General features: G+C 38.2%; 1 protein-coding gene across 3 annotated transcripts in view; it reads right to left on the bottom strand.

Moving 5' to 3' along the window:
- The window catches only part of LOC127808852 (uncharacterized), a 61,390-nt gene that overhangs the window by 14,076 nt on the left and 35,297 nt on the right, over nt 1-12,017 (bottom strand). For all 3 annotated transcript variants that reach the window (XR_008024988.1, XR_008024989.1, XM_052347517.1), the window contains exon 11: nt 3,300-3,467. Coding sequence is in view for 1 of the 3 variants with exons in the window: in XM_052347517.1 (XP_052203477.1) it covers nt 3,300-3,467 (168 nt within the window). In the remaining 2 variants the exon portion in view is untranslated. The remainder of the gene's footprint in view (nt 1-3,299; nt 3,468-12,017) is intronic.

Raw genomic sequence — 12,017 nt, 5'->3', positions numbered from 1 at the left:
TGTTGTAAAAGATAATCCCCCAAGACAAAGCTGAAGTACTCCTTGGTATTGTCGGTTCTCAAAATTTGGATTTCGGTATGAAACTGAGTTTGAATCATAGTATTGAAAATTTTGAAAACTTGAGCAACCTTAGATTTTTCTTTTAGAAGGAATACCCAACTTAAGTGAGTGTGGTCATCAATGAAAGACACAAACCAACGAAATCCCAAAACATGTCTTATGCAGGAGGGTCCCCATACGTCACTATGAAACATGGAAAATGGACGAGATGGTTTATATGGTTGAGGTCAAAAGGAACTGCGAGTATGTTTTGATAATTGACACACTTCACATTGGAGTAAGCTTGAATTTTTATTCTTGAATAACAATGGGAACAATTTCTCAAGATATGTAAATTTCGGATGGCCTAATCGAAAATGCCAAAGCATGGCCTGATTATTAGAGCTGGGAATAGAAACATTAAAAGAGATACTACTTCAACTTAAATTACCAACATGCAAATTTCAGCCATGTGGAGAGTTAGTGCTTGAGAGAAGGTATAACCCCAAGTACTGCCTAACACTGCCAATCGTCCTCCCCGTATCCAAATCCTAAAATTCACACAGATTTTTGGAAAACTTAGTGATGCAGTTATAATCCTGAGAGATTTTGCTGACAGATAATAAGTTGCAGCTCAAATCAGGAACAAATAACACAGATTGTAGATGAAAAGTCTCAGTCAACTTCACTGTTCCCACACCGGCTACTTGGGATTGAGTACCATCAGCAATCCGAACAGTCCATCTTTCTTTACAAGGGCAGATTTGAGAGAATAGCCATGAATTTCCGGTCATATGATATGGGGCCCCGGAGTCTACAATCCGTACATTTGAAAGATTGCTTTTAACGCCGAAAGCATGAAGGATATTACCTTTGTGAGCTATTGTGCCAGCTGCAATGACGGAGGAGGAAGTACTGCTTTGGGACTGCCCAAAAATCTGCTGCAGAACTCCAATTGTTCTTTGCTGAAAAGTGCTGGTTCAGGGGAGGGATTCCGTTCCTCTGAATTGACCACATTCCCTCTATTTTCCCTTCGGTTTGAAGGTTTCGTGTCTGCTGGTTGCTGGGGTAAATCCCAGCATTTATCCTCAGTATGGCCAAGTTTGTGACAGAATTCACATTTTGGCCACTCCCGCTTCTGTTTGCTGTGATTTGATGAGGGGTGGTTTCCAGGGGCAGCAAGTGCAGCAGTTTCAGGAGAAGAATTCTGAGTTCCCAGCATAACCTTCTTTCGACTTTCTCCACGTCTGACTTCAGCAAAGGCTTCTTGGAGACTTGGAGTGGGTCTTGTAGATAAGATTCTACCCCGAACATCATCCAAGTGAGTTTAAGCTGATCAAGAATTTTTACAGCCGCTGCTGTTCAATAATCTTCCTGTAGTACTGGTCATCTTCCGGGCACTTCCACTAGTGTGTCTGTGAACATATCCAACTGCTGCCAGTGTCAATTCAAAAGTGTTGAAGTACTGAGTGACCGTCAAATCTCCTTGCCACTGGTCATGGAGGATGCACTCTATCTCGAACAATTCTGATGTGTTTTCCACGTGAGAATAGGCCTCCTACGCAACAGTCCAAATTTCTGCAGCCGTGTCATACAGGAGGAAGTTTTTGCCAATTTCTTTTGTCATGGAGTTAAGAAGCCAAGACATAACGAGATTGTTTTCCGTCTTCCATGATCGATATTTTGGATCCTCCTTCTTGGGTTGCGCAGCTTCACCAATGAGGTATTCATCTCGCCCTTTCCCAGAGATGAGGATCCAGACTGGATGCGACCACTAGAGGTACTTGTGACCATTCAACTTATGGCTAGTGATGGTGAATGAGGAGCTGTTGGTGGCTCCTATATGACTCGGGATGACATCCGCTGCAGTAGCCATGGTTGTCCTGGACAAAGGCTAGGTTTGCACGAACAAGGCTTGGGTTCAGATAAGGATGATTATGGTGATGGACGACAGGTACAACGACGAGGGATGGGACCGAAGAGGTTGCGACTGACATTATAGTGGAGTAGGGGGTACCTCGCGACCAAGCAGCAGCTCAATCTCAGATGGGTCACCGATGATTATGGCTCTGATACCCATGTGGTAAAATTGAAATCTTATTCACACACTTGCTGTACATAATTGATATATTTATATACACAAGGGGATCCTCAATCACACCTCTAACAAATTGTGATTATCCTAAGAATCAGCAATCAAATAAAAAGGAAACAATTTAAAAAACAGAAAATCTCCTCCTAGCTGTGACCCCCTTAATTGAGTATCCTAATTAAACATAACCTAAAATAGATGATTTGTGGAATCTGGACATCTACACCAATTATCTATCTTGATGGTCTCATTTCATATTACTGATTTTATTACCTTTGGTCTGTAACTATTCAATATTGTTTGTCATATGCATTTGGAATTTCAGTACTTCTATAAGCTTCTCATTCAACAAAGAGGCCCTTAAGATCACTAATCACTTCTCATGTGCTCCTCATTCCACAGAAACTAGCAACATAAAAGACAAGCTGGGAAACACGAAAGAAGCAAAGTTGACTAAGAATATATTCAGTCCAAAAAGTAACAATAAGCACTAGAAGACGTAAGACTCAAAAATAGTAAAAAGAGAAAAGAAAAAAAATTGAGCTCTCAAATTTTGAAGTTTCAGATTAATTGTCCATGACATTCAAAATTAAACCAGTTCCAGTGGTCAAGTTTATAAGACTTCAAAATGAGTTTTCTAGAGGAAAATTTATGACTCACGTGAATAGTGACTTCAGCATGACATAAACTATGCAACACTTAAACCTCAAATTTTCACATTGAAGCTTAAATGAGATAATAAAAATAAAAAAACATGAAAGACCACAAAATGGTATCACTCCAGTAATGCCACTGTATGGATACTCCAATAACATGAAATCTTCTATTCTCTAAAGATGTGGATTGCCTATAGTGAACCCTAGAGTAAAGAGGAGAAAACAAAAAAGAAACGTGTCCCCATTAGCCAATAAGTAATGACCAAAAAGTCAGCTTAAGTATAAATATCTGAAACAGAAACCAGAAAAAATTAAAAACCATAAAAAGGTCTTTAAACATAGGGATGATCTTAGGTAACATAAAAATGGGTTATCCCACTGTAAGCAAGGCATTTAAAGCTTCATGCAAGCTATCTAATATGTCTGTGATCAGCCTGCATAAACAGTTGAAACCACTAAATAGACATAAAAATATAAGACAAGCATGCATGGTGAGGAGTTGATCGTTTTACCTCTAAACAAGATCGAATCCAGTGACTGGATACACTCATTGTTCTCAATGCATTACGAGGTTCCGGTACCACACCATGGCAATCAACAGTAAAGTGCACATTCTGTTCACTCTGAACATCCACAACCTCCCCTCCCCCTTGATTAACCCATTGAATAACTTCTGATCTCTGGCCAGATAAAGAATCCAGCTCAAACATAAGTAGATAACAAACAGAAAGTAAAAAACCAACCATTGAGAGAAAGGGATAAGATGACAAAATGGGAACAGCATGCTCTGACAGTCAAAAGTGAAACAAGTATTGGAGAAAGGGAGAGTAAGACAACAAAATAGAAAAATGAAACAGCATCCTCTTGATATACTTAAAAACACTCAGTGAGGCAGCCCAGTAACCAGTTCAAGAATTTAAGATCAAACTATCAAATATTCAGTGTCCCAAGTATCCATAGACATCCTAACAGATATGCAAAATCCAATTGCTAATATCTAGCAAATATCATTACATTTGATGGTTAAAAATATCAAATGTTCAGTCAAGATGCTGAGATAGCTGTGCAAAAATGATGAATTAATTACCTCATAACTCCCAGCATCCCCCCCCCCCCCCCCCCCCTTTTTCTCCCACCCTGCCAAGAAGTGGAAAAAAAAAAAAAAAAAAATCCTTTTTGATAGGCAAAATAACAATACGTTAAAGAGAAAAAATACAATAAAGGATGCAATATAGACTTGAGAAAAGATAATTCTATTAGATTTGGTTACTTGCACTTATATCAAAACCTAGCCTGATTTGCTACCAATTTTTCACTAACACTTGCAACCATGCTGACCTCTTGATTTCTTTACCTTTCAAATTTACTATCAAAAGTGTCTTTCCCTGTGTGCAAATTCATTACCAGGTTCCCACCTACCCCCTTGGACCTCAATCAGAGATTTAATACCAGAAGTCCTATATGTAATAACAATGCAAAACCAAGATTCTTCGGAAATTTTGTGGCATTGAATTTCAATCAACTTTCCCAGGAGTTTAAAACATAGTTACCAGGTTCCCTTCCTACCCCCTTGAAACCATGATCCAGAAAACATGTTCCAGATTGTGGTCTTTTGCATCTCTGGATCACCAGGAAGTCCTCAAGAATGGGGATCCCAAGCAATGCATGGAATCAGTTAAAACAATTTAACACTAGGAAGAAACTTAAAGTCAGAATAATTTTCAAAGAAAATCAAAGAAAAGAAAGCTCATCTGCCTCACTTTCTTGTATATTCTATTATATTTTTGAATTATATATTCAAACCTGACTTTGTTTGCATAGGATTCTTCAATGCATAAGTTGTAAAAGAACATAAAAAGGAATTCAAAACAAAACAAACAAACCAGCTTCTATAATAGTGAGGCATCAATCCAACTAATTTCAACTCGAGTACAACTATAAAACGTACTGCAACCCAAAATACCAAACCAATTAAGATTATCCTCTTCAAACCATAAAATTGGCATACTAACATACCCCGTAACTGTTCCCATGCCACGTCCCTTTTAACTATGGGTTACAATTCCTAACATAGAGGCATACAATGGTGCCATTTGTTGGGGTTTTACTAGCTATACAATGTACCCCACATCTGTATGCAGGCCTGTAATTGTCATAGATGGATTTTCTATACATGAAATTCAAAATTATTACAACTTGGAGCATTATCCAGCTACCATGTGATACAATATTGATTGAAAATGAAAAACTGTATAAAAAATATTTCTTAAACCTTGCCCACAACTACTTGGCGTTCAGGTATTGACAATTAATATTATTTTCTCTTCTATTTGTGATTTTTCCAATTCAATGCACATTATCTACAACATTTGTTTGGATTTACTGCTCTCAGGTCAATATATTTGACATTGAACAATTAAAAGTTCATATGTCCAATTCACACACGAAAAAGAATTGAATAGAGATTTCAACGAAGAGATTTAAAGCTTCATACAAATGTTGAATTAAGATCAGAAAAAGCAGTTACTAGAAATCCTCAAAGGGAAGAATTCTCATACACAGTGATCTTATTGTAATCTCCCACCTTTTGTTTTCCTCCATATTAAGTTTTTCAATGCAACTCCAAGACCTTATACAACAATGTTCAATCTCGTGCTGCACAGAAGCTCAGACGGATACAATGACTTTAAATATTTGCAATATTGTACACATAGAGACATGTCAATTCACTGAACTTCTAAAGGACTTCAATGGTAATAAGTAGGCTACCAAAGAATTGACATTCAATCTGTAGCAGCCTTGAACCTTTCAAATAGTTCACAGACATGCCTTCAATAAAATGCAAAATCTAAGATAATGCAAGTTGAGTTAACACTTTGCTAGAGTCAGCTGATAGTCAGCTCATCCTGCCTTCCAAATTCTTTCAGAGATTTATTTTCCTCTTATAGTTATTTTTTCTCATCTTTTTTTTTTTTTTTTTTAACTTTATAACGATTTTTTGTTAACCAACTGCTTATGTCCAACTATTGGGGCTTCATAGCCTTCTTCAAGCAGTTGTCCAAGACTTGAAATGTTATATTTCAAAATAGTAACACATTAGACATTGGAGATGAATTATTGTGTCCTATCTTCAAAGAAATTAAAATTTTACCTTTACCTCTCAAAACAATTTGAGACAAATCTTCAAAAACGACTTTGTCCTCACACCAAATCGTCAAGCTCCAATAACTAGCTTCTGTTCCATGTTCTCATTTTACTTACACTAGTGTCTAGCTACCTATTATGTTCTCTTTTATCTCATTTTTTTCAAAGAAATTGCTTAAATTTAAGTGACAACGTCAGCAAAGGAACCACATTGACAATCACAATGCATTCTTGCACCAAATTGCAACAGAGGATCAGAGACCATTCCTGATTTTAGGAAAGTGGACAATTTTAGGTTCCCAAATCAAAAGCAATATTAAGCTAGGGATCCAAAATAAAGCTAGGTCAAAGTTGAAAAGTTACCAATTCGTTCCCATTCTAATTACTAGAAAAAATTTATGACATCTATACATTACAATCAGCCTGCTTCCACGAAAACTGCAACCTCAAACAACTCTCCAACTAAACCCACCCCATCAAGTCATATACCAAGAAAAATCTTGCATTTCCAGTTCAAACTTGTATCCCATACCATAACAAACCATGAACCAAGTAACATTTACTTGGTGTATAAGGTTGTACCACTAAAGCTGTAAAGCGAGAGCTTCAAGTTGTAAAACAGAAAAGGAAAACAAAGAAATGAGAAGAAGAAGTCGTGAAAATGAACCTCAGAAGAATGAATTAATCAATCAAGAAATGAGGCATAGCTGGATATATATATATGCCAGCTATCCTTACTAACAACTATTACAACTTGCAGCAATTGCCTTAACAACTTAACTAACATAGTCACCTAAATACAACAACAATACAGCAGCATATTTAATTACTCGTGTAAATCAAACTACTCAACATTAATCCCTTCTACATTCCCCCTCAAAGTAGACCTCCTGGAAGGAGTAGAAGACTTGAGTTTAGGATCAACTGATGCTGCAGTAAATAAGGTGTGCATAGGTGACAATTTTAGTCCCAGCTTATCACACAAGAAGGAAAATTTGTCCCTTGACAAACCCTTGGTAAAAATATCAACAACCTGATGAAGTGTGGGAACATATCTAATTTCAATCTCTCAATTCTCTATCTTCTCACGAACAAAGTGCACATCTATATCAATGTGCTTAATACAAGAATGAAATACTGGATTCTCTGCTATACTTTTTGTTGCTAGGTTATCACACCATAAAATGGGAATATGACCACAAGGACATCCTATCTCAGAAAATAAAGACTTGAGCCACAAGATTTTAGTCACTCCCTATGCCATTGCTCAATACTCAGCCTCTCCAACAAACCTGGCCACTACAGATTGTTTCCGTGAGCTCCAAACCAATAAATTCTGACTAAGAAAAACACACGACCCACTTGTAGGCTAGTAACTTTGCAACCAGCATGGTCGGCATCCATATAAATTATTAGGGACAAATCTCTAGAAGAGCAAATAACAATCCCAAACCAATAGTTCCCTTAAGATACCGAACCAACCGTTTGCAAGCTAGCCAATGTTGCAATTTTGGGGATGACAAGAACTAACTTAACTTGTTCACCACAAAAGCTATATCTGGTCGAGCATATGTCAGGTATTGGAGAGATCTAATGATAGTTCTATAAAGAGAATGATCAAAAAAGGAATCACCCTCATTAGTCAATGATACTCCCAAGTTCATAGGGGTAATGCAAGGTTTGCAATCTTGCATGGCTTCCTTTTTCAATAGATCTAAGGTATATTTTGATTGAGTGAGATTTATACCATTAGCATCTCTATAAGCTTTAAAACCTAGAAAATAGTTGACAGATCCCAAGGTTTTGAGTGCAAAATGTGTGTCCAAATCCTGAATGCAAGCTCAAAGAGCTATAGGGTCAGAACCCGTAACAAGTATATCATCAACATATACCAATATGATTAGCACATACTTAACAATCCTTTTAATAAATAGAGATGCATTAGAAACAGCCCTTATAAATCCCCAATTCTGCAAGGCTGTTCTCAACTTTGTGTACCAAGCTCAAGGAGCTTGTTTAAGGCCATAAAGTGACTTTTTTAGTTTACACACATGAAAGGAAACTAAGAATTTTCAAGCCTTTAGGCTATGACATATAAACTTCTTCAATTAAGTCTCCATTAAGAAATACATTGTTAACATCTACTTGTTGAATGTCCCAACCAAAAGTGACAACCAAGGAGAATAAAACTCAAATGGTAGGAGCCTTAATTACAAGACTAAATGTCTCAGCATAATCAATCCTAGGAGTTTGAAGAAAACCCTTAGCTACAAACTAGACCTTATACTTAAGAACCGACCCATCAGAATTATACTTGATTCTAAACACCCACTTGCAGCCAATGATGTTCATATCAAACGAAAAAGGAACAAGATCCCATGTGTGATTACGCTGCAGTGCTGAAAACTCTTCTGCCATGGCCTTATGCCAACAAGTATCTAAGAGAGCTTCATGGACTGAACTAGGTTCTAGGGTACTCACTAGGGCATGAGGAGAGGTAACAACAAGCTGTTCAGCTTTGGACTGGTGACCATAGGATGAACTACGGGAGTTGGAGCAACCCTAGGTTTAGGTAGAGAGTGTTGAATGGGTTCACAAGGATGCTAATCCAAAGTGGGCTTTAAAGGATGACCAGAAGAAGAAGCAGGACCAGCAGAGATAGAAGTGGATAAGATAGGAGCAGAGGACTGTGCTACTTGAGGAGATGAGGAATTAGAAGAGAAAGTAGGAAGGGAATGAAAAAGAGTAGTAGAAGGACCAGTGGGAACAAACTGAGTTTGAGAGGAAGAACAAGAGGAAGGTGAAAACAAAAGAGGATAAGGATATTCATTCGGATTGAATTGTACATGTCTAGAAACATAGATTCTGCCCGAGGGATGCAAACATTTATACCCTACTTGTACATGGCTATAACCAAGAAACACACATTTGGTAGAATGGAAATCAAATTTATGCTTGTTATAGGGTCTACGATAGGGAAAACAAGCACGTTCAAAGGGTTGCAACTGCATATAGTTAGGCCGTTATGGTAAAGTAGTTCAAACGGAGAATGAAACTGCCAAGGTAAAGAAGGTGAAAGGTTGGTGGTGTAGACAACAGTTTGGAAGGCTTCTACCTAAAACTTCAATGGCAAATGAGCAAGGGAAAATAATGTAAGGCCCATCTCAGCTATATGTTTGTGTTTTCTTTCAACAACATCATTTTGTTGGTGTGTATGGGGATATGCAAAACGACACTGAATACCACAACTTTGAAGATAAGGTAAAAAGGCTTTAAATTCCCCACCATTATCAATTTGGAGGGCTTTGAGTTTGGAGTTGTATTGTAATTCAACAAATTTGTGAAAAGTTACAAAGGTGGCTAAGGCATTAGATTTGAGTTTCAATAGGTATAGCCATGTGTACCTAGTGTGAGCATCAACAAAGATTATGTTATATATGTACCCTTTAGTAGAAATAATAGGAGAAAGTCCCACAAATCAGAATAGACTAATTCTAAGGGGGAATTTAGAAGAAAAATTGGGGAAATCAGAAGAACAGAAAGTGCGATAGGGAAAGATCGAGAGAGAGAGAGATAATTTAGAGGAAGGAAAATCAAACTATTCAATATCAATTCAAGTATACTCTTCTCTACATACTTGAGCCTATTTATAGGCTATACAACTGAAAGAAACATCTAGAATAATAGCTCCATGTGCTGTAACAAAATAACAAAAATAGCTCCTAACAAACTAAGGTATCTAATTACATTATTGCCCTTCTAATTACCCTTGGGTTGTGACATCCTGCTCCGGCATCTGTTACCCCTGCTGCCTCTCAATCCTTTACTGTCTCCAATTTTGAGACAGCCAATATTACCACTGTCAAGTTGATAGGGTCTGTCAATTATCTCTCATGGGCAGCCTCTGTCAAAATGTCATTCAAAGGATAAGGACCAAGCGAATCATCTTACCACAAAGGTTGACAGTGTGCCAGAAGCTAATCGAGCTAGATGGGAACAAGTTGATGCCTAGTTTTGTAGCCTCCTATGGCAATCTATTGATCCGTCCATCATGTAGCTCTTTTGCCCCTTTGAAACTTGTGTTGATGTGTGGAAGAAAGCTGAAGAGTGTTATACAAATGACATCTAACGCTTGTATATTGTGCTCTCTAATATCAAGAATCTCAAGCAGGAGTCGCCCATGGAATCTTATTTGGGGCAGATTCGGGCTCTCATGCGAGAATTTGATGCTCTTATTCCACTTACTACGACCCGCACTGAACAAATTGCTCTACGAGAGAAGTTTTTTATGGTTATTGCTCTCTCCAGCCTAAAACCAGAGTTTGACACCATCAGACATCAAATCTTGACCAGCTTCGCTAGTCCTACCATGAATGACTCTTTTAAAAGGTTATTGAATATGATAGGTGCGCATGGTATGTCCTCTTCTTCTCATGTTGTTCCTCTAAGTCGAATCTTCAGCTCTTGTGTCTCAGGCTTCCACCTTAGGAGGAAATATGTCATGATCCCGTAGCAAGAAGGGGGAGATAGAGTAATTAAATGTAATAGGAAGGGAGGAATAGCTATTAGCATATAGGCAGTAGAGTATGCTGTAAGGGGGGTACATGTTTGTTGCTGCTTAGGCAGGTTGTACATTCCCTTAGCTGTAAGCAGTTAACCGCACATGGGCAAGGAATCCAGCTATATATTCAGCTGATCCTTGCCACGGATGGGTATGAAATATTCTAACAGAATTCTGACATTCTCTCTCTCTCTCTCTCTCTCTCTGTTCTCTCTTCCTCCCTAATTTCTCCCCCTATCTTCATTCCTTCTCCTTCGAACAGTCCACTGGACGAAGGAATTCTAAGTCAAATCCTCGGGAGTTGATAAAATAGATGACGCAATAATAGTCGCTCACGTCCACGATGTACCTTTTGTAAGAAATTTGGTCATCTTAAGGACAAATGTTGGAAAAAACATGGTTGGCCAACTGCTCCACCTACATCATCTACTAATGTAGCTCAAGTATTTCAGAGCGATCCTAATCCTGCTCAATCTCCACCAAGTTCGCAATTGGTACCTATGTCTGCAGTTGAGTATGATGCCTTCCTGAAGTTTCAGGCCACCCAGCAGTCTCATCCTGGTAATCCCGTTGCTTATGTTGCTCAAGGCTCATCTGTTGGTCCTTGGATTATAGATTTTGGCGCCATTGACTATATGTGTGGTAATGAACTTCTTTTCTCCTCACTTACCTGTTCTGATACCTTGCCTACTGTTACCCTAGCTGATGGTACCAAAACTGCAGTTAAAGGGATCGGTCAAATCACACCCACCTCGTCTTTCTCATTAAATTATGTTTTATATGTTCTTGATAGTCTTTTAATTTGATTTTAGTTAGCCAACTCACCAAAACCCTTAATTGTTTTGTTATCTTTACTCCTACCTCTGTTTGTGTTCAAGACTAGGATACGGGGCGGACGATTAGTGTCGGGCGTGAGTTATAGGGTCACTATCATCTTACTATGCCTAGTTCGCCGATAGCTTGCACCAGTGCCGCTTCCCCAGATCTTCTCCACTATCGTCTCAGTCATCCCAGCCTCCCCAAAGTAAATAAATTAATTCCTAGTTTGTCGTCATTGTCCATGTTTAATTGTGAGTCGTGTCAGTGTGGTAACACACTCGTAATTCTTTTTCTCGTCGGGTCAATAATAGGGTTGAGGCTCCCTTTTCCCTTGTACACTCTAATGTATGGGGGCCCAGTCGCGTCAATTATACTCTTAGTTTTTCATATTTTGTTACTTTCATTAACGACTTTTCTCGTTGCACCTAATTGTTTCTTATGAAGAGTCGGTCCGAATGGTTTTCTATCTTTCAGACATTTACTGCTGAAATAAAAACACAGTTTGGAGTTTCTATATGTGCCTTACATAGTGATAATGCCCCTGAGTACTTTTCTTTTCAATTTACTACCTTTATGATTGCTAATGGCATTCTGCATCAATCCTCTTGTCCTTACACACCTCAACAAAATGGTATTGTTGAGCATAAAAATCACCATCTTATTAAGACTGCACGGATGCTCCTTTTGCATGCAAATCTTCCCACCA

The sequence above is a fragment of the Diospyros lotus genome, chromosome 8 (genome assembly GCF_014633365.1).
Source record: "Diospyros lotus cultivar Yz01 chromosome 8, ASM1463336v1, whole genome shotgun sequence".
NCBI lineage: Eukaryota > Viridiplantae > Streptophyta > Magnoliopsida > Ericales > Ebenaceae > Diospyros > Diospyros lotus.
Note: the sequence above shows the minus strand (reverse complement) of the source record. Positions and strands in the feature narration are given on the sequence as shown.